Here is a 26,040-nt window from a genome sequence, read left to right as displayed (position 1 = left end):
CTCTTCTTGCCTTTAATTATTGCTCGCTGTCCAGGCAGTCCTACGAGATCTGGCTCAGCATTAAAGCCTCTGGAAACAAACATCCTCCTCTGTTGTCACCCTAACATTTGTATTTCATCAGGGTTAGTCGCAATGCCACCAGTCACATCCCTGTGGCAGATGTGTCTAGTGTAAAAGAGGGACATTTCAAAAGCTATTGATAGAGTGAGTCTGTTGCTGCTAGAAAGGCAGCCAATCAGTATAAGAATCAAACCTGGACACGCATGCATACACGTACTCTCGATAACTGGATACGTTTTTGTTTTGAGATCATTTATATACCCGAGAGTAATCTGATGTATCACTAGAACAACCAGGGAGTACGTTGATGGTTTCAAAAGCAAAAACATGAAGGCTGACAAAGAGAGAAAGTGACTCACCTGGAGTGGGTCCCCAGGCCAGTCTGTACCCTGTGGCCCCTGGGACACTGTTCCATGAGATGACAGCAGTACTGGTGCTCACAGCAGACACCTTCAAAGTTTGTACTGTGCTGCTTTCCACTGAGACAAAGAAAGACATGAAGGACATCTTCATCTAATCTTGTATGGGCCTTTAAAACTGTAACCATGTACATGTATTTAAAAAAAAATGTATACAAGTGCTAGTTACATGTCTTGAGTTTGGTGCTGGTGATGGGCCCCTCAACGTCTCCAAATATGGGGTTGATGGTGATGGTGTACTCAGAGGCTGAGTGCAGGCCCTGGATCATGTAGAAGTTAAAGTTGTCCCCGAGGTTTATGTTCTCTATGTGGCCATCTGAAAGATACAGAGAGAGAGAGAGACACTTTTTGGCTTTGTTTCACAAACCACGGTTATTTTCTGTTTGATAAACCTTGTGTATAATTACTAAGTAAAGATGGAACCGTACCTGGGGATTCCCATGTCAGACGGTATCCTGTGGCACCCTTAACGGATGCCCATCGTGCCTGGACGGTGTCTGTGGTGGCGTTTTGAACCAGGAACTTCTGAACTCGTACCAGTTTTACTGTGAAACACACCCATGTTCACACAAACACACACAGGAAGAGCGCACTCATATTCAATATTCAGTCTAAGTTTATTTAGTCATTTAAAAAAATCATAGTTATGATAAGAGTCAAGTTATTTAATTAAAATTACCTTGGTTGGTTATTGGCTAATGGTTACACAAACCAAAGAATCGTTATGACATCATAAAGCGGCCAAAATCTGATCAGCTCATTTTCAGACAGGTTTTTATATAAATGGATCAGGACAAAAAGTGAGTGGATCTTTTTCCTGAAACTTTCAGAATCTCATTACACAGAGGGGACACATGTTTATGTATAAAAGACATGAAAAAGTGGATTTTGCATAATAGGTCCCCTTTAAGAAAATAAGAAACATAACAATCTCAATCCATTCAAATCAAGACCTCTGGAGATATTTCTCTAGCACTATGAAATAGAGATAAATGAGTCTGCATGTAAAGGACCTTGTGCAAGTGTTTCTCCAGAACAACAGTGCCATGCTGTGGTAATATTACAGTATCACACATTGGCATTTGCTTCCAGCGATCCATATATTGTTGCCAGTGTTAAGTCAGAGTATTACACGTGGTAAATACAACTAAATTAAGTGGAAAGTGAACATACAAAATGAGGTGTTTTCATCAAAGCAATACACTTACATGTCTTGCCAACTATTGAAACAGTTTCACTTGGTCCCTGGGAGTAAATTGTATAAATACTGATGGTGTACTTCTTATCCTCCTCCAGGCTGTCAATCACATGAGAAGATTTGTCTCCAGGAAGCAGGTTCTCATATGCAAATCCTGGTCGGTCGGCTGCAGAACAAAACATCCAGAAGAATCAGACTCAAAACATGTCTATTAGAAACGGAGATGTATACAAATGCCTGTACAAACTGAGATGTATAGACTTGTCTGTAAAACAGACATTTGTATACTTCATACTTGCAATGTGTTGGTTTTAAAATGATAATAATTGCATTGTGTATTGCAAGCATACATCTTGGGATGAATATCTTGAATCCGTTGAGCTTCCCTAGAGAAGGCGTCCATCCCAGGCGCAGAGAGTACAGGCCCTCCTCGATAACTCGGAAGTTTGACACCTGAGGCAAAGGGGCTACAAGGCATAATATTGTTGCTCAGATAAGCAAGGTACAGTGAAATGGAAAACAAATGGGCAGAAGTATTTGTGCATGAGCATGCAATGGTGTGTGACACCCACTTGTCTGGACGGTGATTGTTGCTGAATCTCCTATAAGGCTGGGGTAGACAGCGTAGAGAGTGAGGGAATAGTCTGTTTTAGGACTCAGCTCACTAACCACTGCGGTGTTCACATCTGCCTTCACATCAACCTGTTGAGTACAATCAATGCAGAAGATTGAGAGGAGACAGGGTATGTGTCTGCGTGTGTGCATGCATGTGTGTGTTGAAGTTAGGGCAGAAGAGAGAAATACACAGAGACAGCAGCCACCAGCATCCTTGTGCTTTGATGAAAATAAGGGATTCATTCCATCTTCTCCATTATATTCAAATTATATGGGGTGTTGTGCTTTATAACATACATTATTAATTTGTTGTTCTGATTATCAAGAGTACCACTGCAGGTAAAACTGAAGCGCAGATATTGTGGGAGAAATAGGGATCATGCTGATCCCATGGATGCAATATTGTGCGATTTGGAAAGTTACACAAATTTGATTGTACATATAACACAATGACTCAATGCTTGTATGTGCAGTACATGTGCTGGTCACACATGTAGTTAGAGTTGACATGCAGTTTTGAGCATAAGCAGTCATGGGCATGAGCAATTGAGGGATGTACTGCACGGTAACTTTAATCATGCACAGTGGTTACACCGCACCTGTCTCTGTTGGAGGGGGAGGCTTCCACTGGAGCTGAGAGGGTAGATGAGAAGACGATATCCAGTGACATCACCTGTGGCTTGGCCCCATGTCAGTCTGAGGGAACCGTGGGCCAACTCGCTAACCTGCAGGTCTCTGGGACCCACCACATGCTTCTCAACTAGGTTTGAGAGAAGGTACAGGAAGAGGCATTGGATGACAATATACATGAAATATCTGTGAGAAAAGGAACAGGGAACATTAAACATGCAAAGTGGTTTTGCAGTTAAACCTGTCAGCAAGATAAATCCATCTTAGTGACAAAACTTCAGTGCATATTGAGAGAAGAGAGAACTATTAATCATATTTATTGTACTTTGCACGCTGCAATTCATCACTCTAGAAATGTAAACAGCTGTCAGTATAAGGGCATCTTTTCTTTTTTTTAAATGAAGGTTGGTTAAATTATTTTGAAACTGGATGTGTATTGACCCACCAGGCTGGGAAGTTTTCACAGGAAGTGGTGGTTCAGAGGCAGTAAAGCACACCCTGCGGGACAGTTTGGGAAGGATGGTTTCAAGGAGAGAGTAGTCAGCGCCGCGTAACAGGTGCTCCTCATGTGGTTCTGACACGATCCTCCTTAGCTCTGCCTCATCAGCCCCCCGAACACCTGGCACAGGACCGACACAAACACACAATGCAGTCAAATAAACACCCTCTGTCTACTACACCATAAGCCCACTACGTTTAGAAAAGGCAGATAACGACCTTTCAAAAACAATGAACACAATAAATGGCCTGCCATACATTTGATAAGGCTCACTTGATTAAGGCATAATAAAAACAAGTGAATATTAATCACAGCTGTTTTCTTTACAAACTTACACCACTAAGAGGAGCTGTGGCAGTTTGAGCGATTCATTTGAGATCTGCATGCATTATCTTTATAAATCCAGGGTACATACATAGGCAGTTTTTGTTAGTTCATGGAAATCCCACACGGAAAGAAAGTATACGAACATATATGCCAATATATGGCAAATATATGCAGAATATATGCTGCATATATGCCATATTCAGGTTCATATATGTGCATATATGTGGATTAATAGGAGATATATGTGTCATATATAGCTCATATATTTCCACATATATGCCAAAGTCAGGTTCATATATGTGCATATATGTGGATTAATAGGAGATATATGTGTCATATATAGCTCATATATTTCCACATATATGCCATATTCAGGTTCATATATGTCCATATATGTGCAACCTATATGTGCATATACACTGCACCCATATATGTACATATATGTGTGTGCATACTGTATATGTGCATATATGGATATATATGTACATATATGTTCAGAGACATATATGTAGGGGTCCAATTTCGGATATGTCACATATATGTTAAACATATATGTGACATATATTAAAAATATATAGGTTCATATATATTCCTTCCATGTGGGATGAAAAACACCTGCTAAAAATTCAATCAGAGCTCAAAAAGTTGTAGCATTCTGAAACATACAAAACCTTTTTTAAAAGATGCAAATGAACATGATGCAAGTCTTCAGGGAGAGCGGGGTCACAATACCAGTTACTTAAAACCTGAACCTAGACAGGAACATGCATTGAGATGCATATATTTGTGCATATTTGTTATCAAGACTGCAATACAGGCTCCATAGGCAGGGCTTGGATTAGCACGAGTACAGGGGAGGCACGTGGAGCTTCTCTGCGGGAGTGATGAACGAGAGGAGCAAGCCTCAGTGTCAGAGGTGCAGATGGACACTGAATCGCCTAATGAAAAATGGCTGCAATTAGCACACCACCGGCTAATGAGCAGTAATTATTACACCGCTCCCAGCTGAGGGGGTGAGTTGTGAGCTTATGGGCTCATGCGTGTGTGTAAGAGATATGTGTAAGTATACTTGTGGGTTAGCAGCAGTTTGTATCCATGAGTGAGGGAAACATGTAGGATAAAAAAGCTTTTCCACACCGTCAAAAAGTAAACTTTTACAGCAAAGGAGATGAATACATATTTAGCAGTCGACGTTGTTATGTTTGCCCATACAAACACTCAGACTCTCAAAAACAAGAATGTCATGCACACTCACAAATACCCACACTGAATCCAATGAATTAAAATGTTCAGGACATGAATTTCTGAGTGAAAACACTGCAGATAAGCCGGCAGAGCTCCAATAAAATGTGAGGGGTCTCTGCAGTGGGGATGTTGCAGGAATCCACAATACTTCCACACTCACCTACTGCAAAGAGAGAAATCCCATTGTCAGCCACAGCTTTGGCTGCAGCATCGACCAGGTCGTCTGAACGTCCGTTTGTGATCATTACAACAATCTGTGCAGGGTGACAGAATTAATCTATTATTTTAGGTCAATAAACATAATTAAACAATCAAAAAACAACCTGATAATTTGCATAAAAATGACAGCAGTTTGTTTTCATTACAGTTATTTAGTTTCTGCATTTAGTTTTGTGAAAATGTGTTTAATCGATGTTTATTCACTAGCCAAACAGCATTTTTTTTCAATAAAAATAACATCCCTGCTATTCAGAGTTATGTTCAAAAAGCATGGACTCATGGTTTTACTCCAGCCCAATAAATCAAACCCTAAGCCAAAGTGGAATTCAATGATGGTAGCTTGCAACAGACACTGGTAATTTGCCCATTAAGGAAAATTAAAACAGTTACTTCACAGCTCATCCATCATTCAATGAAGGAGGGGGCTAGAAATCATCGATATGAGAATGTAGCTGCATGTGCTCTGGCTGTACAATTTGATATATCAGCTAATCCTGAATTCACTGCCTTCCCACGTCAAGAGTGCTGCTTCAAAATGATTCACACACTAACTCAGAGATAGAGAGGCGAATGGAATGCTAACCAGCTGTGTTATAGTGAAGCTACACTACGGTGTTAGACTATCTGAGACATTTAGTTCACAAAAACTGAATACTTTTGGAATAGCATTAGCGGGGCTCATCAGTACCAATTTGAAACATGATTCTGTGACAAAGAAGGTTCATCTCCATTGTTTATCGCTGGATGGCCATCAAATGGACCTGTTGAGGAGTATCTCACTTTTGGCCTTAAGTCTATCCTTATGCACAGTCATTCAGCATATTTAGCATGTTAAATCCGTGGCAAACGCACAATGTTTTGCCTCGCCCCTTTCCTTTTTGTATTCTGGAAGCAAAACAACAAACCAAAGTAAAACCTGTTTCCAATAGTAACTTTTCTATCAGACATCCTCTCAGTTTGCATTCAATGCGTAAAAAAGCTTGTCAGTGGTGTAAAATGGGCCGCCGGTTTGTTTTGTTTGTGTCTTTCCACACAATGTTCCTTCCTGTACAAATACAGACCTCTAACTAGTAATTTCCTTTCAAAAAGGGCCAGAGTATACATCGTATCCGTGATAATGGCCAGCTGGAAGAAATAGTCTTTGCAGTGTGGGCTGTAATGATGCAGTTGCTTGTGTGTCAACACTTTGTCATACATTAATAAGAGATATGCCCTTTGTATTGTTAACATTCATGGAAGAAGTTTTTGTTATGAGACCTCTTTTGCCTTTGCTTATTCTTGGAATTACCTACAGCATGTGTAGTTTCTGGCACATTTCAAGGGTATCTTTTTTCTATGCTTTGCTCCAAGTCTGTTGGTATACTAAAATCCCTTTATGGCAGACGAATGCGGTCACCACGGATAGGTTTGAAGCACTCTACCTTCGGGGTATGGTCACGGCTGATAACAGGGCTGAACACGGTGTCAACCAGAAACTGGAGGGCGTCCCCCATCCTCCTCGATCCACCCACATAGGGGAGGTCTCTGACGGCTCGGAGCACCTCTTCCTGTGAGCTGTAGTCTGTCAAAGCAATCCGCATCCTAGACAGATAAACAGGGGAAATACGATCATGTACAGTATCAAAAAGGAAATAGCTAAAACAGATATTGGAGTTTGTGTACATTGTGTTTTGTTTCTCCTTTAATTTAAATATCGGATTTTTTGTGTTTTTTCTAACAAATGGGGACAAAACATAAATGTGTCTGGCTTAATAGCAATTCATTGCTGTCTTTAACATTTTGATATTCAAGTATTACCTTGGGACATCCCCAAAGACAGTGACTCCAAATCGGACCCCCTCTGTTCCAAACGCCATGCCCTGGAAGGAGGAGATGATGGTCGAGATGAAGTCTTTGACCCTGGAGAAGCTGGTCTGGCCAACACTCCATGACTCATCCACCAGAAACACTATGTCTGCCTGCACCACCGTCTTGCATGCTGAGGGAAGAAGAAGGGGTGAGTTAGTGTGTGCATAAATACCAAAGAGTGAGAATCAGGGGAATCGGTGTTGATAGAATTCAAAATACCTTGACCTTATCTTTAAAAAATATTCCAATTTAGGCCTTTTTAGGGTTAAAGGTTGAGACTTTTTGTCTAATCCCCACACTGACCACCAGAGAGCAGTCTTGTTCCACCCTGAAAAGGTGTTTCCTTCTACTTGCTTCTGTAATACAGCTAAAGCCCTGCACAAATCCCTATGAATCTTTAATGAGACACAAGTGAGCCAAAGAGACTATCAATATTCTAAGCACTCCAGCAATAAAAGTTTAGTACAGCGATGAAGAACGCTTAGAATAATAAGGTAAACACGCCCAAAATCAGGGTCAGTCCCCTCGCTCAGGCAAACAAACGCATTTAACATAAGGATCTGATGCGTTTGCCAGCAGGACTCGGATGTGTTTTAAAGTGCTGTTAAAATATCAGACGCACAAGAAAGGTAACCTGATGCAGTGACTACATGTATATACACGCACTCCCACATACATTATCTCTTGCAACTCAGATGAACACACCTTCACACATTAATTCTCCACATTGATATACAGTACTGTACTATCAAACGCTCCCACTTGACACAGAAATCTGCTGCGTGTGCAAATGCCCTCTGAGTCAATATTCTGGCATTACATATGCAATAAACCATAGTGACGACAGCATTGATTAGTGTGGTGAATAAGAGATAGGCACCACTGATTGTTCTGTATGTGATAACTCAGCTCCTCTGCTGTCCTCTATTTCATTATAGAGCTTTCCCGCCTCTATTATTTTGCCCTTTTTCCTTTGGCTGTAATCCCAGGATTCACAGGGGGAGACATATGTCTCCAGCCCAGGGCGACCTAACATTATGTTCTTCCTCAAATACCTATCTACTATCTCTGCCCACAACAGAAGCTTTAGTGCTATATTTCAAAAATTGATGCAAAACCACAGTTTAAACCACTGATGCCGAATAAACAGGATGTTCATCGTTCCCATCCTGAGTTGAGCCTCATATAGGCAGTCAACAACCCTTGTCTACACACTTTGCTTTTTCTAATTATTGTGATGCATTTTCTAGTCCATAGATTTCTGTAAAAGCACATAAACATGTTGGAGATTGTGAGCAAGGAGGCTCTCCGAAGATGGTGGAGATGGAAGAGGAAAACTAGATGAATTATCTAGAAGTGTGTCAGTCTGGTATGGCAGGTGAGGACCACATGCCAAGAATAAGAAGACAACACATGCTGAGGGATTAGGAAGGGTTTTCTTGAAGGTTATCTATGCTGATGTCTCAAAGGTTGTGTACATTAGACCACCATTGATTTACCCCTTAGATGTGGCTCAGTGGATACAGCATATGCTGCAGAAAATTCTGCAAGGAAAGAAAATGTCTAGGAAATAATGATGCACTGCTGCAATCAGCTCTAACAAGATCAAGAGAAAAGTTGTGAAACATTAGAGGGTACACCTCAGGTTCAGATTTTATCAGGACAAATGAATGTAAAGGTTAATACAAAAAGAAAATAAGAGTCATTTGCATTGAAGCTAGGAAATATAGGACAGAAATATTAAAGAAAACATGACAAATGCAAAGGCATTCCCCCAGCATCTGTTTGCAGAGTCATGTACTCGCCCCATTGGGACAGTCAGGGGATGTAAACAAGCAAGTCAGTCAAACACTGTATTCATATTCATGTTGTTGTTCACATCTGAATTCAAAGCAGTTCAGTTGGAAGATAATAGAGAACATTACATTACATTGCATTTAGCTGACGCTTTTATCCAAAGCGACTTACAATAAGTGCATTCGACCAAGAAGATACAAATTTGAAGAAAACAGAATCATATAAGTACATCAGGTTTCATAGAGCCAAACCATTTCAAGTGCTACTCAACTGGCTTTAGATAAGCCAGTCCTTTATTAGTATTTAAGTGCTCTGTTAATAATTGTATTGGTCGAAGTGGAGTAGAAAGAGATGAGTTTTTAGTCTGCGCCAGAAGATGTGCAAGCTATCTGCTGTCCTGATGTCAATGGGGAGCTCATTCCACCATTTTGGAGCCAGGATAGCAAACCCACGTGTTTTTGCTGATGGGAACTTGGGTCCCCCTCGCAGTGCGGATGCAGCGGGCTGTTTGGCTGATGCAGAGCGGAGTGCATGTGGTGTACGGTTTAACCATGTCCTGGATGTAGGAAGGGCCAGATCCATTCGCAGCATGGTACGCAAGTACCAGTGTCTTGAAGTGGATTCTAGCAGTTACTGGAAGCCAGTGAAGGGAGCCGAGGAGCGGTGTGGTGTGGGAAAATGTAGGAAGGTTGAAGACCAGGCGAGCCGCTGCATTCTGGATGAGTTGCAGAGGTCGGATGGCACATGCAGGTAGACCAGCTAGGAGGGAGTTGCCGTAGTCTAGGCGTGAGATGACGAGAGCCTGGACCAGAAGCTGCCTCGCTTTTTGGGTCAGGAAGGAACGTATCCTCCTGATGTTGTAAAGAGTGTATCTGCAGCGATGTTTGCAGTGAAGGACAGTTTGTTATCTAGGGTCACACCCAGATTCCTTGCAGTCTGAGTCGGGGAAACAATAGAGGTGCCGATGTTGATTCTGAGGTCAAGAGTGGGACAATCTTTTCCCGGAAGAAAAAGCAGTTCAGTCTTGTCAAGGTTGGGCTTGAGGTGGTGAGCAGACATCCACTGAGAGATGTCTGCTAGACAAGCAGAGATGCGTGCGACGACCTGGGTCTCTGAGCGGGGAAAGGACAGAATTAATTGGGCGTTGTCAGGGTAGCAATGGTATGAAAAACCATGCGGGCTAATGACCGATCCGAGCGAGTTTGTGTACAGAGAGAAGAGGAGGGGACCAAGGACAGAGCCCCTGTAGTTAATTGACAAGGGTCGGACTCGGACCCTCTCCAAGTCACCCTGTAGGTGCGGTCTTCGAGGTATGAGGTGAGGAGGGAAAGTGCAGAGCCTGAAACTTCAAGTTCTTGGAGAGTGCGAAGGAGGATCTGATGGTTCACCGTGTCGAATGCAGAAGATAGGTCCAAAGGGATGATGACAGAGAAGAGGGAGGCTGCTTTAGCAGTGTGCAGTTCCTCAGTGACAGCAAGGAGGGCAGTTTCTGTTGAGTGACCTGCCTTGAAACCAGACTGGTGCGGAACAAGAAGGTTGTTCTGATGGAGATAACAGGAGAGTTGTTTAAAGACTGCACGTTCAAGTGTTTTGGACAGGAACGGGAGAAGAGAGACAGGCCTGTAGTTTATAACATTAGACGGGTTGAGGGTGGGTTTCTTTAGGAGAGGGTTTACTCTTGCCTCCTTGAGAGTGTTTGGAAAGTGACCAGGGGCCTCATGTATAACGCCGTGCGTAGGATTCACGTGGGTAGGTTGCTTACGATTCACCGAACATTGCGTACCGGCGAGGAAAGTGCGTACGGCACTTCCTACGCCAGTTTCCCTTTATAAATCACAATCGATTCGAAATGTGGTGCAGCTTTGCGGGCTTCACGTAACGCCCATATTTGCCCATAAATAGTCAAAGAAACGCCCATTCATTCATTCATTTTGACTGATTGCATGAGGAAAATTGCAGGAATTGACGACAGAACAGCTAAAAAAGCCATCTCACACCGTGTCATAGTTTGGTTATTTTGGGGAGGTTGAGATAAATCATATTGTTTGGTGGATGCAGTTTGAACCAGAGTAGCAGCATGGAGGTCGGATCGTCACAAAACAAATAAATAAGTGGTCCGGAAAAGGTTAATGACAAAAAAAATACACATCGCCTTCCTCAGGGACTGTGTTTGTACCGGGGACAGGAGACACCCCCTTGATGAGAAACTGTAAGAAATGATCGGGGAATCCCTCCGGAGTGGAGTCATGACGACTGGATCTGAATTATTGTTTTGTATTTGGTGGTTTGTGTCCCAGCTGTTGATCAGCAACTCTATATCCATAATCCACCAGTTAAAGGAAATACAACTAATGTGTTGTGTTATATTAGCTGTACAATTAACCACATATGGTGTTCATAGTTTCCATACCTCCTGTGTTTTACGAGCGACTTATCAAGTCTTGGCAAACAGCATAAAACACGATTAAACGTGATAGTATATAAAATCAAGCTCGTATCTACAACCTATAGAAATGCAAAACGGCGTCAGTTTAGACGTAATTCTGTCCACCTGCTTACTGCATCATTAATGAGAAAACATTTCATAACATTAACGCAACATATTCGAGGTGGTTTTAAATAACATATCCGTATTTATTTATTTCTCCGAGTTATGTTTTTGTGTGCACTGAGGAGTCGCAAACAGGCGTGTGTTTAATCATTTTAAGATTGGCTTTAATCAATGTTTGAAAATGAATTCTTCATATACGATAAATGAGAGTTAACATTTTATTTATGGTATTATTTCCACATATTTCTCTCCATTCTTCCTTCTGCCAACGGTGTCGCAGTTTTTCGTCTCTCCCGTTGTTGTGCTTAGTGCGTACGCATGGGTTAGAGTTTGCCTGGAGGACTGCACATTTTCCCGTCAAGTTAGTATTTTATAAATAGCAAACATTGCGAAGAAACTGGCGTACGCCATTTTTTGAGCGTATATCCCTTTATAAATGAGGCCCCAGAAGAAGTATTGATGAGGTGGGTGAGAAACGGTAGAATATCAGGAGCGATAGTCTGAAGGAGGTTTGAGGGGATAGTGTCCAGGGGCCTCATGTATAACGCCGTGCGTAGGATTGACGTGGGAAGGTTGCTTACGTAGTAGAAATCCGAAAAATAGGTCCATACATTTCCCGCCACTTTTCGATTCACCAAACATTGCGTGCCGGCGAGGAAAGTGCGTATGGCACTTCCTACGCCTGTTTCCCTTTATAAATCACAGCCGACTCGAAATGCGGTGCAGCTTTTGCGGGCTTCACGTAACGCCCATGTTTGCCTATAAATAGTCAAAGAAACCCCCTTTCATTCATTCATTTTGACTGACTGCATGAAGAAGATCGCAGGAAATGACGACAGAACAGCTAAAAAAAACATCTCACACCGTGTCAGATTTTGGTTATTTTGGGGAAATCGAGATAAATCATATTGTTTGGTGGATGCAGTTTGAACCAGAGTAGCAGCATGAAGGTCGGATCGCCACCAAAATAAATAAATAAGTGGTCCGAAAAAGGTTAATGACCAAAAATATATAGTCTTCCTCAGGCAGTGTGTTTTTACCGGGGACAGGAGACAGTGACACCCCCTTGATGAGAAACTGTAAGAAATGATCGGGGAATCCCTCCGGAGTGGAGTCATGACGACTGGATCTGAATTATGTTTTTGTATTTGGCGGTTTGTGTCCCAGCTGTGGATCAGCTGCGCAGCGTCTCCACTGCAGCCTGTGCATCTCACCCCCCCCCCCCCCCCCCCCCCCTCTATATCCACCAGTTAAAGGAAATACAACGAAGGTGTTGTGTTATATTAGCTGTACAATTTACCACATATGGTGCTCTTAGTTTCCATACCTCCTGTGTTTTACGAGCGACTTATCAAGTCTTGGCAAACGGCATAAAACACGATTAAACATGTATTAAACATATATAAAACCATGCTCGTATCTTTTTTTCAAAGTAGTTAACAAAGTCGCTTGGAAGAAGGAAGGAGGGGGAAACAATTGTTTAAATCAAAGTTAACCCTAAGAAGCAGATAGTTCAGTTTTAAGATTTATGTAAAAATAAGTTACCCAGCTTTCTGCCTGAAAAACAGGTATTTTAGCTGTTCTGAGATTTAAAAACACAATTTTAGCCAGATGAACTACAGAACATTTATACAGAGTAGACTGAAACAGAGAAGTCTAAAAACAAAATAGTACTTAACACATCAGCAGTTATCTGGTCGAGTTTGCACACTGTGGAGAAAACCACATCCTATTACTACTAACTAAGGGCGAGGATTATGTCATGTTTAAATCAATAAAGGTTGTTTAAATTGGATTTGGGTAAAATAAATGGTACTTCACTTCAGGGGTACTGAGCATTTTTGCTTCTATCTACTGATACCTGCCAACCTCCTTACAGCAAAATAAGAAAGTTAGTAACTAGCAACCAGCCTGGCCTCCTACAAAAAAACGACCATATAGGCCGATTGTTCATGCCCTTATTACGACCCAGAGACACGTTTTAAAGTGTATGTTGTTTCTTACACGACCACTAGAGGTGCTCTAGTGGTCGTGTAAGAAACAAAATGCTCCCGGCCGTTCATTGCAAACGCTCCGGAGGGACGTTTATTCACAAATAACCCCCTCTGGAAAATCCTAAATTGTGGAATAGTTTGGCCATTAAATGCTTTTTGATTCGATTTCTGGCGAGAAGTGTATATTGTAATCTCAGAATCCATGTCCAGTCTATGTGTAGGATCTATAGTTTGATAGATATTACGAAGATGATCTGAGGTCTCATCAGGATAACGTGTATGCAGCTTCCATGTAAAGTTAGCGTGGGTGAAAACAGTTTTTCCAGTTTTTCATAATAAAACCGGATATATTCCCCTCACTGTCCAATGATTACACAGTGATATCTGCATTACTCATCCACTAAAAAACATCAGTTTATAGTTTTTTCGGAGTTAAGACACTACAGTTTCCGAAGACACTACACTACCCAGAATCCCCAGCCAACGTTTGGGAATACAACATCCGCCTTGCTTTACAAACCCGTGCCCGTGATTAGTCATCAAGCCCTGTGATTGGATGTTGGAGTGGCAGTGCGACAAGGTTACGCCGAGTGTCAAACATCTCTATGAAATGGAATGGAACCACGGCAGACTTTCCAAAACTGGAATTGGACGGGTCCAGCCCCCCCCTCCGAACTACACATGCTGGCTATTGTGTGCTTCGCAACATGTTCTATGGCACGTCTCTTTATAAGACGTTTTCGTATTTTCCACAATTAGAAGTTGCCAGTATTAAACTGTTTACACCCTGGAGGTTTAGGGGATACGAAACACAGTGGTGTTATCAAAAAATAAGTTGACATGAAACACCTGTCACTGAAGACAGTGTTGTTGCTGGCTCTGGCATCTGCCAAGCGAGTCAGTGACATTCATGCGTTCTCTGTACACCCTTCATGCACTCAGTTTTCTCCGGGCAAACAAGAGTGTTGCTGAAGCCCAACCGTGCTTTTGTGCCCAAGGTGGCTGGCTCATGAACCCCCATTGACCTTCCTGCATTTCCTTCACCGTTATGTTCTTCTGAAGAACAGCGGCCGAATTTGCTGTGCCCAGTTCGTGCCTTACGCACCTATATGGACAGGTCTAAAGAGTTTTGATGCAATGACCAACTCTTTGTATCCTGGGTCAACCTTCATAAGGGCAAGCCCGTTACCAGGCAACGACTCTCCCACTGGATTGTGGAAGCTCTGGCTTATACGAGTCAGGGTTTGTAGGCACCAACGGGCCTGCATGCTCATTCTACTCGTGACCTGGCTACGTCCTGGGCTTTGTTCAAGGGTGTTTCCATCCAGGACATTTGTGCAGCAGCGAGCTGGTCTTGACCGCTCACTTTTGTACGTTTTTTACAGATTGGATGCCTCTACTCCAATTGTGACCAATGCAGTGCTGGGCCCCATGTTGGGACAGAGTTCTACCTGTTGAGTACTGATTTTTTGGTGATTTTCTAGATAAGCATGTCTAGCAATACGGGAGTCTCAATATCCCATAGTGAGACATCGAACGGAGTGTTATGAATGAGAACTATAGGTTACTAACGTAACCCCAGTTCTCAGAGTAACATGAAGTGAGATGTCTCACCAGACAGCCCTTCTTGCTGAGGCGAAGCAAGAAGAGGTGCTTATTTTTGAATGACGTAGCGTCTTAGTTTTTTTAGCTACTTAAAGGGTGGGTGAATTCCCTGACGTGGTCGTCAAGATCACCAGCCAATCAGGATTGGCGTAATGAGATTGATGCTTCTGAGGCATTCGCGGGGAGGCGCATCCCATAGTGAGACATCTCACTTCATGTTACTCTGAGAACTGGGGTGTCACACTCCTACAGATGTAGCGATTCATTTCAGACAGTTTGAAACGCGAGGGCCGTGATTGGTACGTGATCTGCGCTCGCTCAAGGGAAAACCTCCAGCTTGACTTGAGAGCGCCCCCGTGATAGATAAATGTAATTATAATGAAGCCAGCTGCAATGGATCATTGATCCACCAGGGGGTGCAGTGGGGTTCCACACTGGAGCTCATGTGAAATAAAGTCAGATACAGTATGCTGGATGTACAGCGGAACTTTGTTAAGATCCATATGTCACGGATATCATACTACTGTGCTAAATAAGAGACATGTAATCATTTACAAAACATCACCATGTTGTTATTTAACAAAATAATGTTGTTATTCGAAAAAAACGAACGGGAGGAAATGCAGCCCGGCTCTCGATTTTTAATCCTAATTTAATCATCATCTTCACCCCTATCATTTATGTTTATGTTCGCCGAATTGACATGAAATCACTGACACATATGAATATACTGTATTCAACTTTATTAAAACGTTATTAACGTGCCTAAACTCAGTAATTCACCAAAAATATGTATATTTTAATGGAGATTCGTCGGTCGATCAGGATCCCAAAGTGTAGCGGAGGGATCCTCATCTGGATGAAGGGTGTTATTTTCCCCATAAGGAACAAGTCGCTGCAAATTATCCCGCTTATTACATGGCCATGGCACATTCTCAACAAAGTAACGACATGACTCCCAATATTAATTGAAATGCTTTTATGGATTTAGAAAATGTTTTTATTGATTTAAAAAATAGTTGTATGTATTGATTTAAATTGACATGCATCCGCTAAGAAAAATAGTCCGTTGTTACAGTTTTTTAAACAGTCTGAATGAAACGGCAGCTCTCAGCTGTGTATTTACACAACTAATGGCCCATCAACCACAGCTCTCTCCCCCCCTCCACCCTTGATCTTTCTTCACCAGCAGCTAAATTAATGGTAGGTTACTCTGAGTGACAAGCTTACAGTTAGACACAACACTGTAATTGCAAGTGACCCTCAGTTAGTTGACTTTTATGTTCAACTTCTAAATTCGTTACTGATAAAAAAAGGGCTTCTACTGTACCTAATTACCTTAACACTAGAACCGCCAGAGTTTTTTGTATAGGCCTACCTAAACCCGTCAAATCCCGCGATTAGAATGCAATTTTTAACAACATAGGGTGCTACATAACACACTTTCAGGAAAAGTCACGGACTGGGAGACTTTAATATTTTATTGAAAAAAAGTTACATTGCACACACACAACACACATCACACAAATTGACCCGATTGGCGGTTCTAGTGTTAAATAAACTCACTAATTAATGAAACCAGTTCAATACGCATTATTCTTATTCTTATCATTCTTTATGAGCGCAGAAATAGTCTTAAAATCAGATCTGTTTTTTAAATGAAATCTGACGGCAGGCAGTTAGCTCTGATCACCTATGATAAATGCGCCGCACCTAATCGCTGGCCATTCAGCCACAGACACTGTTCGAAATGGGGGGGAGCTAGGGGGAGCTTGGCTCCCCCGAAGAGGGAGGGAGCTCCCCTGAAGGCTGACTTTGAGATAAATAGAGGGAGCCCAAAACAATCGTGCATATTTGTGTCACACAGATTAGAAATGTTGAGTTTCTGTGAATAACGGTTCTTGAAATAAATAATAGTTATTGTTCATTACAGTTTCTGAATATTTGTTTTATATTTGTGAATATATCTGGGTGTTGCCATCTGTACGTGGCGGCGCTGCATTCTTACTTACGTTGCTATGGTTATGGCGGTGATGCCGGCGCGGTATTTGAAATGTTCATATTGATATTTTTTTAACTCTGGCTGTGTAATAAAAAAATATGGCAAAACGAAAACAGCCAAGCGTCACAGCTTTTGGATTCACAATCAAAGAAGCGAAGGAGTCTAAAAATGACAACGTGAACGGAAAACAACTTTTAGTTGGCCGGCTGTAAGCGGCTTTAGGGTCGAGCTTGACAGCTCCACACTGAGGGAGAGGCCTGCCGATGCGGAGCCTGAAGAGGCTTCAACAACGGCCACATCCGCCGGCATAGTGACACCGTCTGTATTAGTAGAAGAGTGTTTTTATAGCAATTGATTGCATCCGCGCTGCTGCGCCAGTCAACAGAGCGTGCGTGTGACATATTTAGTAGCAGGATGTGCTCTGAAAAATAGGGCTACCCGAAAGCAAATGGGTAATTCGAAAACTGACAGAGCTCCCTCTATACAAATCAAACTGTAGACGGTGTGAAAGCACCTATTGTTTTAAATAATGGTCGGAATGTGAACTGTGAGCCTTCTGAATTACCGTGGGACAGCACATTCTAAACTAAAATGTTCAATCAATAAAGTAACATCTTATCTTATCTTAATAATATCTTCATATTAATAATAATAATAAATCATACAGTATGTGTCCGAAAGGGAGCAGGAGGAAGCAAACACAAAAATATACTGCATATTAAAGCAACCGATTGTAAAGGTTAAAGTATGAGCATAACAAATAAAGAAGTGTAATGTAAACATTTACATTATGATTATTTAATATATAAAGACTATATATTATTGAATTACAAGATTAGATATACTTTAGTTGATCTAAAATATTGATGTGTTCAAATGCTCTTCAAAACACAACTGAAAGTTCATGAAACTTGTCTTTCTGTATTTGTGAATGAAGCGCCATCTCCTGGTTAAAACCTGAAATTGAAAATCTGGCAACGCCCTCTTGGAAAATAGTGGGTGGGCTTAACATTCCTCTATACTGGTCTTTGGCAGGTAGTAGGCAGGAAGCTGTAAGCTGGAGTCCGAAATTCAGTGCTACATCTGTAGGTTTATGTCACGGTTTTAGTGTTGTCTGTCTGGTTATGGGTTTTGTAAGTCTGTTCATTCTGTGTTTTGTCTTCCTCCTTGTGTTTTGTCTGGTCCTCCTCCCTGTCGTTAGTTTCCCTGGTGTGTCTGATTGTCTCATTGTGTTCACCTGTTGCCCTTGTGCTTCTCCCTCCCCTGCCCAGCTGTGTCTTGTCCTGTGATTACCCTTCTGTGTATTTAGTCTAGTCTTCCCCTGTGTTCCATGTCGGTTCATTGTTTCCCCTCAATGTTATTCCACTGTCTGTGTTCCTTGTGCTGCTCATTTGTTTTGGATATTTTGGATACTGCCTTTTTTGCCACAGCTTTTATTATTTAATAAAGCTCGCTTTTCGTTAAATTCTGCATTTGAGTCCTACCTGCTTCACCCAATCGTAACAGAATGAACCGACCAAATTTGGACTCAGCAGTTTTTAATGTTTTGGCCCCACAAGCGGAACGTCTTGGGTACTCTCTAGAGTACATTTTTTACACCTGGAAGAACGCCTCATCTAGACGGGGTAAAGAGGCTGCTTTGAAGGAGGCACGCCGGGAGGTTGCTCGCAAGCCCTGGCTCAGGACCTTGTTGCCTGAGTGGCTACAAACTTTTACAAGTAGCCCTGAAGACTTGTCACAAGCTTCTAACCCTTTCCTGGGATCCGACTACTGTTCTGTTGGAGGTCCACGGAGTCTCCAAAAAGCCTCTAGGAGATGCAGGGCCAGGATTACAGCCCGTGCTCCAACAGCCATGATCCCGGCTCCAGTTCCGGTTTCCACAGCCATGGATCCATGCGCCAGTACCGGCCCGCAGAGCTATGTTTCCTTGCTCGATTACCTGGCCCACACAGCCATGGTCCAGGACTCTGTTCCGGTTCCAGCGGCTCCAGTTCCAGCCTCAGACCTTTTCTCAGGAACCCGTTTGGCGTTTGGAGCTCCACGGAGCCTCCAAAAGGTCTCTGGAAGATGCAAGGCCAGGATTCCAGCCCGTACTCCAGCGGCTCCGGCTCCAGTGCCGGTCCCCGCAGCCATGGTTCCGGCCCCAGTTCTGGCCCCAGCAGCCATGGTTCCAGCCTCAGTCCTGGCCCCAGCTGCCATGGTTCCGGCCCCAGCAGCCATGGTCCCGACTTCAGCTTCGGCTCCAGTGCTGGCTCTCCGGCCGACGCCAGCTCCCCGTGTCCTGTCGGCGTACCGGCCGACTCCAGCACCTCGTGTCCTGTCGGCGTACCGACCGTCTCAAGTCACCTCTCCAGTTCCCTCTCGAGTCTTCTCTCGAGTCTCCTCTCCAGTTCCCTCTCGAGTCCCCTCTCAAGTCGCCCCTCCAGTTCTCTCTCGAGTCCCCTCTCGAGTCCCCTTTCAAGACACTTCTCAAGTCCCCTCTCGATTTCCCTCTCAAGTCATCTCTCCAGTCTCCTCTTGAGTTCCCTCTCAAGTCACCTCTCGAGTTACCTCTCGAGTCATCTCTCAGGTCTCCTCTCCAGTTACCTCTCGAGTCCCCTCTCGAGTCCCCTTTCAAGACACTTCTCTAGTCCCCTCTCGAGTTCCCTCTCAAGTCACCTCTCGAGTTCCCTCTCGAGTTCCCTCTCGAGTCCCCTCTCAAGTCTCTTCTCAAGTCCCCTCTCGAGTCACCTCTCGAGTCCCCTTTCAAGACACTTCTCGAGTTCCCTCTCAAGTCACCTCTCCAGTCCCTACTCGAGTCCCTTCTCTTGTCCCTACTCAAGTCCCCACTCAAGTGCCGTTGGAGGTTCCGCTGGGGGTCCTGCCAACTCCATGTCCTGTCCCGCTGGGGGTCCCGCCGACTACTCTTCTGCCGGGGGTCCTGCCAACCCTATGTCCTGTGCCGTTCTTAGGTCCCGCCGACTGCTCTCCTGCCGGGGGTCCTGCGAACTCCATGTTCTGTCCCGTTGGGGTTTCCGCCGACTACTCTTCTGCCGGGGGTCCTGCCAACCCTGTGTCCTGTGCCGTTAGACGTCCCGCCGACTGCTCTCCTGCCGGGGGTCCTGCCAACTCCATGTCCTGTCCCGTTGGGGGTCCCGCCGACTACTCTTCTGCCGGGGGTCCTGCCAACCCTATGTCCTGTTCCGCTGGGGGTCCTGCCAGCTCCATGTCCAGTCCCGTTGGAGGTCCCGCCGACTACTCTCCTGCGGGGGGTCCTGCCAATCCTATGTCCTGTTCCTCTGGGGGTCCCGCCGACAACTCTTCTGCCGGGGGTCCTGCCAACCCCTTGTCCTGTTCCGTTGGAGGCCCCGCCATAACTTGTCTCGCCGGGGGTTCTGCCAACTCCTGTTCCTCTTCCGAAGGGGATCCTGCCGAAGCCTGTCCCACTGGCTCCGGTTCCTGTTCGGCCGATACCGGGTCCGGCCCGGCCTCCGGAGCTGTCTGGTCTTCGCCCTCGAGCCCGGCCCCCTGAGAGCCGCGGTCTTCGCCCTCGAGCCCGGCCCACTGAGAGCCGCGGTCTTCGCCCTCGAGCCCGGCCCCCTGACTGCCGCAATCTTCGTCCTCGGGCCCGGCCCCCTGACTCTTCCTGCCGCTGCCTTCGCCCTCGTGCCCGGCCTCCTGAGTTCCCCAGCGGCCTTCGCCCTCGAGCCCGGCCCCCTGAGTTCTCCAGCCGTGGTCTCCGCCCTCAAGCCCGGCCCCCTGAGGTCCGCGGGCTTCGCCCTCGAGCCCGGCCCCCTGATTTCGCCCGCTGTGGCCTTCGCCGCTTTTTGAACTCTGCCTTGCCCCCGGGCCATATATTTATGATCCACGTCACGTATTCAGTTTTGGCGGCATTTCTTACAGTTTGTCAAAAGGTCTTCTGATCAGGGCTCTATAAATAAATATCTACGGCAGATATGTCATATTTAATGCAGCCGAACCGTTTATTACAATGCCGTTATGTGATGACTTCCAAAGAGAAAAGCAAGAACACTCAGAATAAAGTATTATTTTATTTTTAAAAACTGTTTTCCGATTTCATATCATATAAACACCATATCCCGACATGCATTGCGGGTAAAACAATCAATGCTTTAGCCTATCAAAACCTCTGAAAAAAGAAAGGTGTCTCTCAGAATCGAAAGAGAAAAACCTACTGTATGGGAAAAACACAAAAGCATTGTACACAATTTAAACCAATACATGTCGTATAATTAACAAGCATAAACTGATGTTTTTTAGTTGATGAGAACAGCATATATCACTGTTAAATAATTTGATCATTGGATTTATTATGAAAACGTAGAGACCGGAAATACTGTTTTCAACCCCGTAACTTTACATAGAGGCTGCCGCATACCTCAAATCATCTTTGTAATATCTATCAAACTATAGATCCTACATATCGACTGGACGTGGATTCTAAAAGTACAATATACACTTCTCACTAGAAATATAATCAAAAAGCGTTTTAATGGCCAAACCATCCTACAATTTAGGATTCTCCAGAGAGGGTTATTTGTGAATCAACGACCATCTGTAACGTTTGCATTCAACGGGAGCACTAGAGGGCGAAAGCTTTAAAACGTAATTATAGGACGTATTAAGCGCTTGAAAAAACAACATATTTGGTCGTAATAAGGGCCTGAACAATCGACCTATTTGGTCTTATGAGTTGGAGGACTTGTTGCTAGCAATATATGAGGGATTTAGCATCTAAAGAATATACACTTTATTAATCTTAAAGGGACATTTCTTTCCCCACTCTGTTGTTTTTACACACATAACACACACAGTGGAGGATATACATGCACAAACACAGAGGATAAACATGCACACACACAACCACATGCAGATAGGAGAGCTGGCAGAGCAGAGAGGCTGCCAGGTAACCGCTGCCAAGGGAGCAGTTTCGAGGTTAGGTGCCTTGCTCAAGGGCACCTCGGCAGTGGCCTTGGAGGTGAACTGGCACCTCTCCAGCTACCAGCTCACTCCATCTTTTTGTTGGTCCAATCGGGACGTGAACCGGCGACCCTTTGGTTCCAAGACCAAGTACTTACAGACTGAGCCACTGCCGCCTCAAAGGAGTCAAATATTAAGAGTAGGTTGAGACCATAAACATACAGTAGATGGGAGGAGAGCTAATATTAGTCTTACATATATCTGGTGGACAAAAACATGGTACCAAGTGAATACTAATGTCGCTTCTGCTTTCCCAAAACCAATGTGTTACACGTTAAATGCATATTTTATTTACAAATCCAGCGGACATTGAGCATTTATTTGCGTCCATGTTTAAGACCAACTCAGTTAATTTGTGGGCTGTAAAAAAAATCCCTGACTCACTAGAAAGAGGCATAAAGATCCATAGAGCAGTGAAGTTGGATTATGATTCTCTGAGGGATCCATATATTGCTTACAGGAATTTGAATCATCGTTAATCCAAAAATATCAATTATTGTATAATGTATTGTATTAATTTGAAATCGACCACTCTTCTTGTGTGTAATGTGAAACAGTAGCCCTCAGGGTTGCTACAGACATCCGTTTGATGTGATATGATGGAATGTGAATTAACACTGTCAAGAATAAGCCATGGTGCCAGTTACAAGGGAGCAGCAGCTTCAAATATGGCCTTGGGCTATTTATATCCCTCCATAATTCTGCCCAACAACTTTACAAATCACTTTCTGCCAACCACATTCCAGGTGGAGGAAATCAAACTTTCGATTGGCTGATTGACCTTTTGGCGACATCCAATAGCACCTTGGGCTTAAGGTTCTGTATCCAGGAGATGGGTTTGACAGGCTGGCAGACAGAGTGCTGTATGGTACATGAGGCTAGCAGATGTTGTTACTAATTCCCTGACTAGACACAGCCTGGAGAGAAAGTGGAGCTGGGTAAGTGTCTACCCCGTGTTCCAGTCCATGTGTCCAGATTTAATGACGGAGCACAGACTGTGTTCATTGAGCACCTGACCTTTGTCTGGCCTGTGCCTCCAAGTCATCTAATTCATAGATCAGTGAGCATTGTGGACAATATGGTGTTGACTCAGAATCAAACAATTGATGTTGAAACTGATGGTGCCATGAGGCTGAATTTCAGTGGTGTAAAGTGACTGAGTATTTGCTCAAGTAAGTTAAGAACAATGTTGAGGTACTTAACTTGAGTGTTTCAATTTGTTGCCACTTTATACTTCTTCCACACTACATTTCAGAGGTAAATCGTGTACTTTGACTCCACTACATTACTTGAATACCTTTAGTTACTTTACAGATCTGGATTAATTATGTGAAATATAATCATGTTTTAAATCAGACTTTAGTTCCACCTGGAGTAAATTCACAAGCTACCCTGCAGTATACAAAGTCATTCAAACTAGCTGCACCTTTACCAGCTTTGAGAACACTTTCATGATCAATCATTATAAAACATATCATATATATTATTCTGAAATGGAACAATCTGCAGAATGTCTACTTTTACTGTCGCTCCTTTAACTATATTTTGATGTTATAATGCTAATTTGATGCTTTGTACTTTTACTTGAGCAACATTTTGATTGCAGGACTTTTATTTGTAACACTCTCGTACTTTTACTTTTACTTAAGTACAAGATCTGAGTACTTCTATCACCTCTGTTGAATTTGACAATAAGAAAATGAAGGAACAATAGAAAAAGGTGAGTGAGGGAATGAGTCACGGCCTGGAATTATGTATGAATGTATAACTGAATGGCTGAATATGTGGAAAACAATAACAGAAAGTGCTTGATGATGCTTGATGTCATCTGTTACCTTCAGCTTGTGCTGTGACGATCTGGTGTGACAGAGAAAGGGATAGTAGAAGGATCCACACAGAAGAGCAGCCCATACTCTTCCTCTCTTCCTCTTCCTTCTGCGATCACCGGCTCCTCCTCCCAGTTCTTCTCTTCTCAAATCCCCTTCTTAAATTCCACTCCACAATCATCAATTCCAACTCTTATTTCCCCTTTTCTGAAAGTATACACATGAATAGACAGTGGAAAAAATCATTAGAGGCACTCAAAGATAAAATATAATCAAACATTTTTAATTTGTGAGGCATTCATGATTCTTAGGCAATCTTAGAGTTGTTCTCCCATCTCCAGGGACAGTGTTGAATAAATGTATGTACTAGGGAGGATGTCTTGACTTATACTGCATCTTTTCAGATTCATTTTACATCATATATACAACTTTTGGCCTGAATAGTAAATCACCAGATGTGATTATATTGAATTATCCGCACAAACATAAATAGATCCTATCATTTTCTTTTTACTTTGTGGCTATTGCCATCATTTAGGTACATTTAAATTGTTTATCATAATGTTATACACTATTCCATTATTATGGGTTCAGTTTGAACTCAAATTCCAATGAGGCAAAGAAAATAAAAGCATCAAATGAGGGTTAAAACTGTCTGATATAAAACAAGCTAATAAAAGCAGTTATTTGGAGGTGTTAACATTATGAACTTACATGAAAAATGATTACCCCAATAAACCGTTACGACTGATTTATATGATAGAGTTTCTTCAGAGTGAACCTGCAGCTTGACCTGATGCATGCCACTGCTCCTACTGTTTATCGATGTAAAAACCCTCTACATGTGCAAAAGATATTTACAGTGGTCAGCCAGACCTCTAGACGATGTGCACCTGTCCCAGACTGAGGATTACCTAAACCCCCTGAGGGCTGGCTTTGGCCTGGAAGTCAAACTGCAGAGGTGTTTATATACAGAGCTGAGGCCGAGGCAGCATTGCTAATTGCTTCTAATGTGTGTGCACATACTACATTGCACTTGGTCAAAATGTTTTAGCCCCATGGCAAATCTGCAATAACAGAGAATGTGTCTTATTAAAGCTTCCACCTGCACCCTCTTATGTCTCTTGTATGTGTGAGTTTCTTTGTTTGACCACAACATGGTGACACTGTAGGACATTTGAGAAGAACTGTCTGCAATCCAAATATGGTTTTGTACAATTTCTGCTCAAATGATCATGTATTTAAAGGATTTTTCTCTAAGCTCTGAGTAAGGTGCAAGACACACTAATTATTCAGAAAATCAACATGATCAAAGTTCAGCTGTGGTTGTGTGAGACGATTTTAGACTCTCTGGAAGTGTTTCCAAGAACTGACAGGTTAAAGAACAGGAACCCTAAAACAGATGAGTTTCACTGGAGGAAGCATAGTGATCAAAGTAATCGAGATGGAAGGAGAGTTATAGCTGTCCCAGAGTCAATGGAGGTTCAATAACAATCGGGGATACAGAAAATCCTTCCCCTTTCCTTCCTCAAAAGACAGAGGAAACTTCAAGTTAGCATAAAAGAGATTAGCCCCAAGGCTACAGCTTTTGACTTGGCATAATACACTGAGGAGGCAATTCAGTCCCTTTGAAATGTTGCGGTTGCTTTACCAGCATATTATCTCTATTGCAGACTTGTACCTTGAGAAGGGATATTTAAAAGCATGGTGCAATGATAGGAGCGCATTGTAGAATCTTCACTGCATTTGTGCTGCTCAATGATCCACTTCAAAGTCAGCTTTAAAGATATTGCAGCCAGAATGTGTTGAGAGTGAAAACCTTCCCTTAAATGTATACGAAGGAAACACAGCAATGTATCAACACAACAACATTCAGTTAAGTGAAAATAATCAATGCCTAAGCAGAGTTAATCCAGAACTTGAATCACAATGGCAAAGAATCATGCAGCAGCCACGGATTATCCCATATTAAATAAATAACCCCCTGTCAGAGAGAAGCACGTTCAATACAAATCTAAGAAATGGTTAGTACCGTTATGTTTTACATTAGCTTTCTATCTCCCAGAATGTGTCAGCACATAAGTGTTCATGTGTGCCCAAGTACATGTGCATGAATATATGTTAGCCTATAAGCATATGGTATTGCAAATTCATAGGCCTGACATCAAAGAGAGATCTGCCTTTACTCAACATGAGATGAAAACATTACGGATTACTTTTGGCAT

At 43.0% G+C, this 26,040-nt stretch overlaps 2 protein-coding genes across 3 annotated transcripts in view; both read right to left on the bottom strand.

Moving 5' to 3' along the window:
- The window catches only part of col7a1l (collagen type VII alpha 1-like), a 59,418-nt gene extending 35,456 nt beyond the window's left edge, over positions 1-23,962 (bottom strand). Inside the window, exons 1-12 of the mRNA XM_079654789.1 lie at positions 23,825-23,962; positions 7,010-7,190; positions 6,634-6,793; positions 5,154-5,247; positions 3,368-3,541; positions 2,892-3,052; positions 2,250-2,379; positions 2,028-2,144; positions 1,688-1,843; positions 908-1,024; positions 649-795; positions 420-539 (exon numbers count right to left, since the gene is read on the bottom strand). Of these exons, the coding sequence (XP_079510915.1) occupies positions 420-539; positions 649-795; positions 908-1,024; positions 1,688-1,843; positions 2,028-2,144; positions 2,250-2,379; positions 2,892-3,052; positions 3,368-3,541; positions 5,154-5,247; positions 6,634-6,793; positions 7,010-7,190; positions 23,825-23,900 (1,633 nt within the window). The 5' untranslated portion in view covers positions 23,901-23,962. The remainder of the gene's footprint in view (positions 1-419; positions 540-648; positions 796-907; positions 1,025-1,687; positions 1,844-2,027; positions 2,145-2,249; positions 2,380-2,891; positions 3,053-3,367; positions 3,542-5,153; positions 5,248-6,633; positions 6,794-7,009; positions 7,191-23,824) is intronic.
- The window catches only part of lrguk (leucine-rich repeats and guanylate kinase domain containing), a 33,191-nt gene continuing 31,045 nt past the window's right edge, over positions 23,895-26,040 (bottom strand). The window contains exon 22 of one of the 2 annotated variants that reach the window (XM_079654788.1): positions 23,895-24,022. In XM_079654788.1, coding sequence (XP_079510914.1) covers positions 24,009-24,022 — 14 coding nt within the window. In that variant the 3' untranslated portion in view covers positions 23,895-24,008. The remainder of the gene's footprint in view (positions 24,023-26,040) is intronic. The other variant, XR_013803319.1, reaches the window with a different exon arrangement.

This window comes from Notothenia rossii (genome assembly GCF_949606895.1).
Source record: "Notothenia rossii genome assembly, chromosome: 10".
In the NCBI taxonomy this organism is placed as follows: Eukaryota; Metazoa; Chordata; class Actinopteri; order Perciformes; family Nototheniidae; genus Notothenia; species Notothenia rossii.
This window is presented reverse-complemented; position numbering and strand designations above follow the sequence as displayed.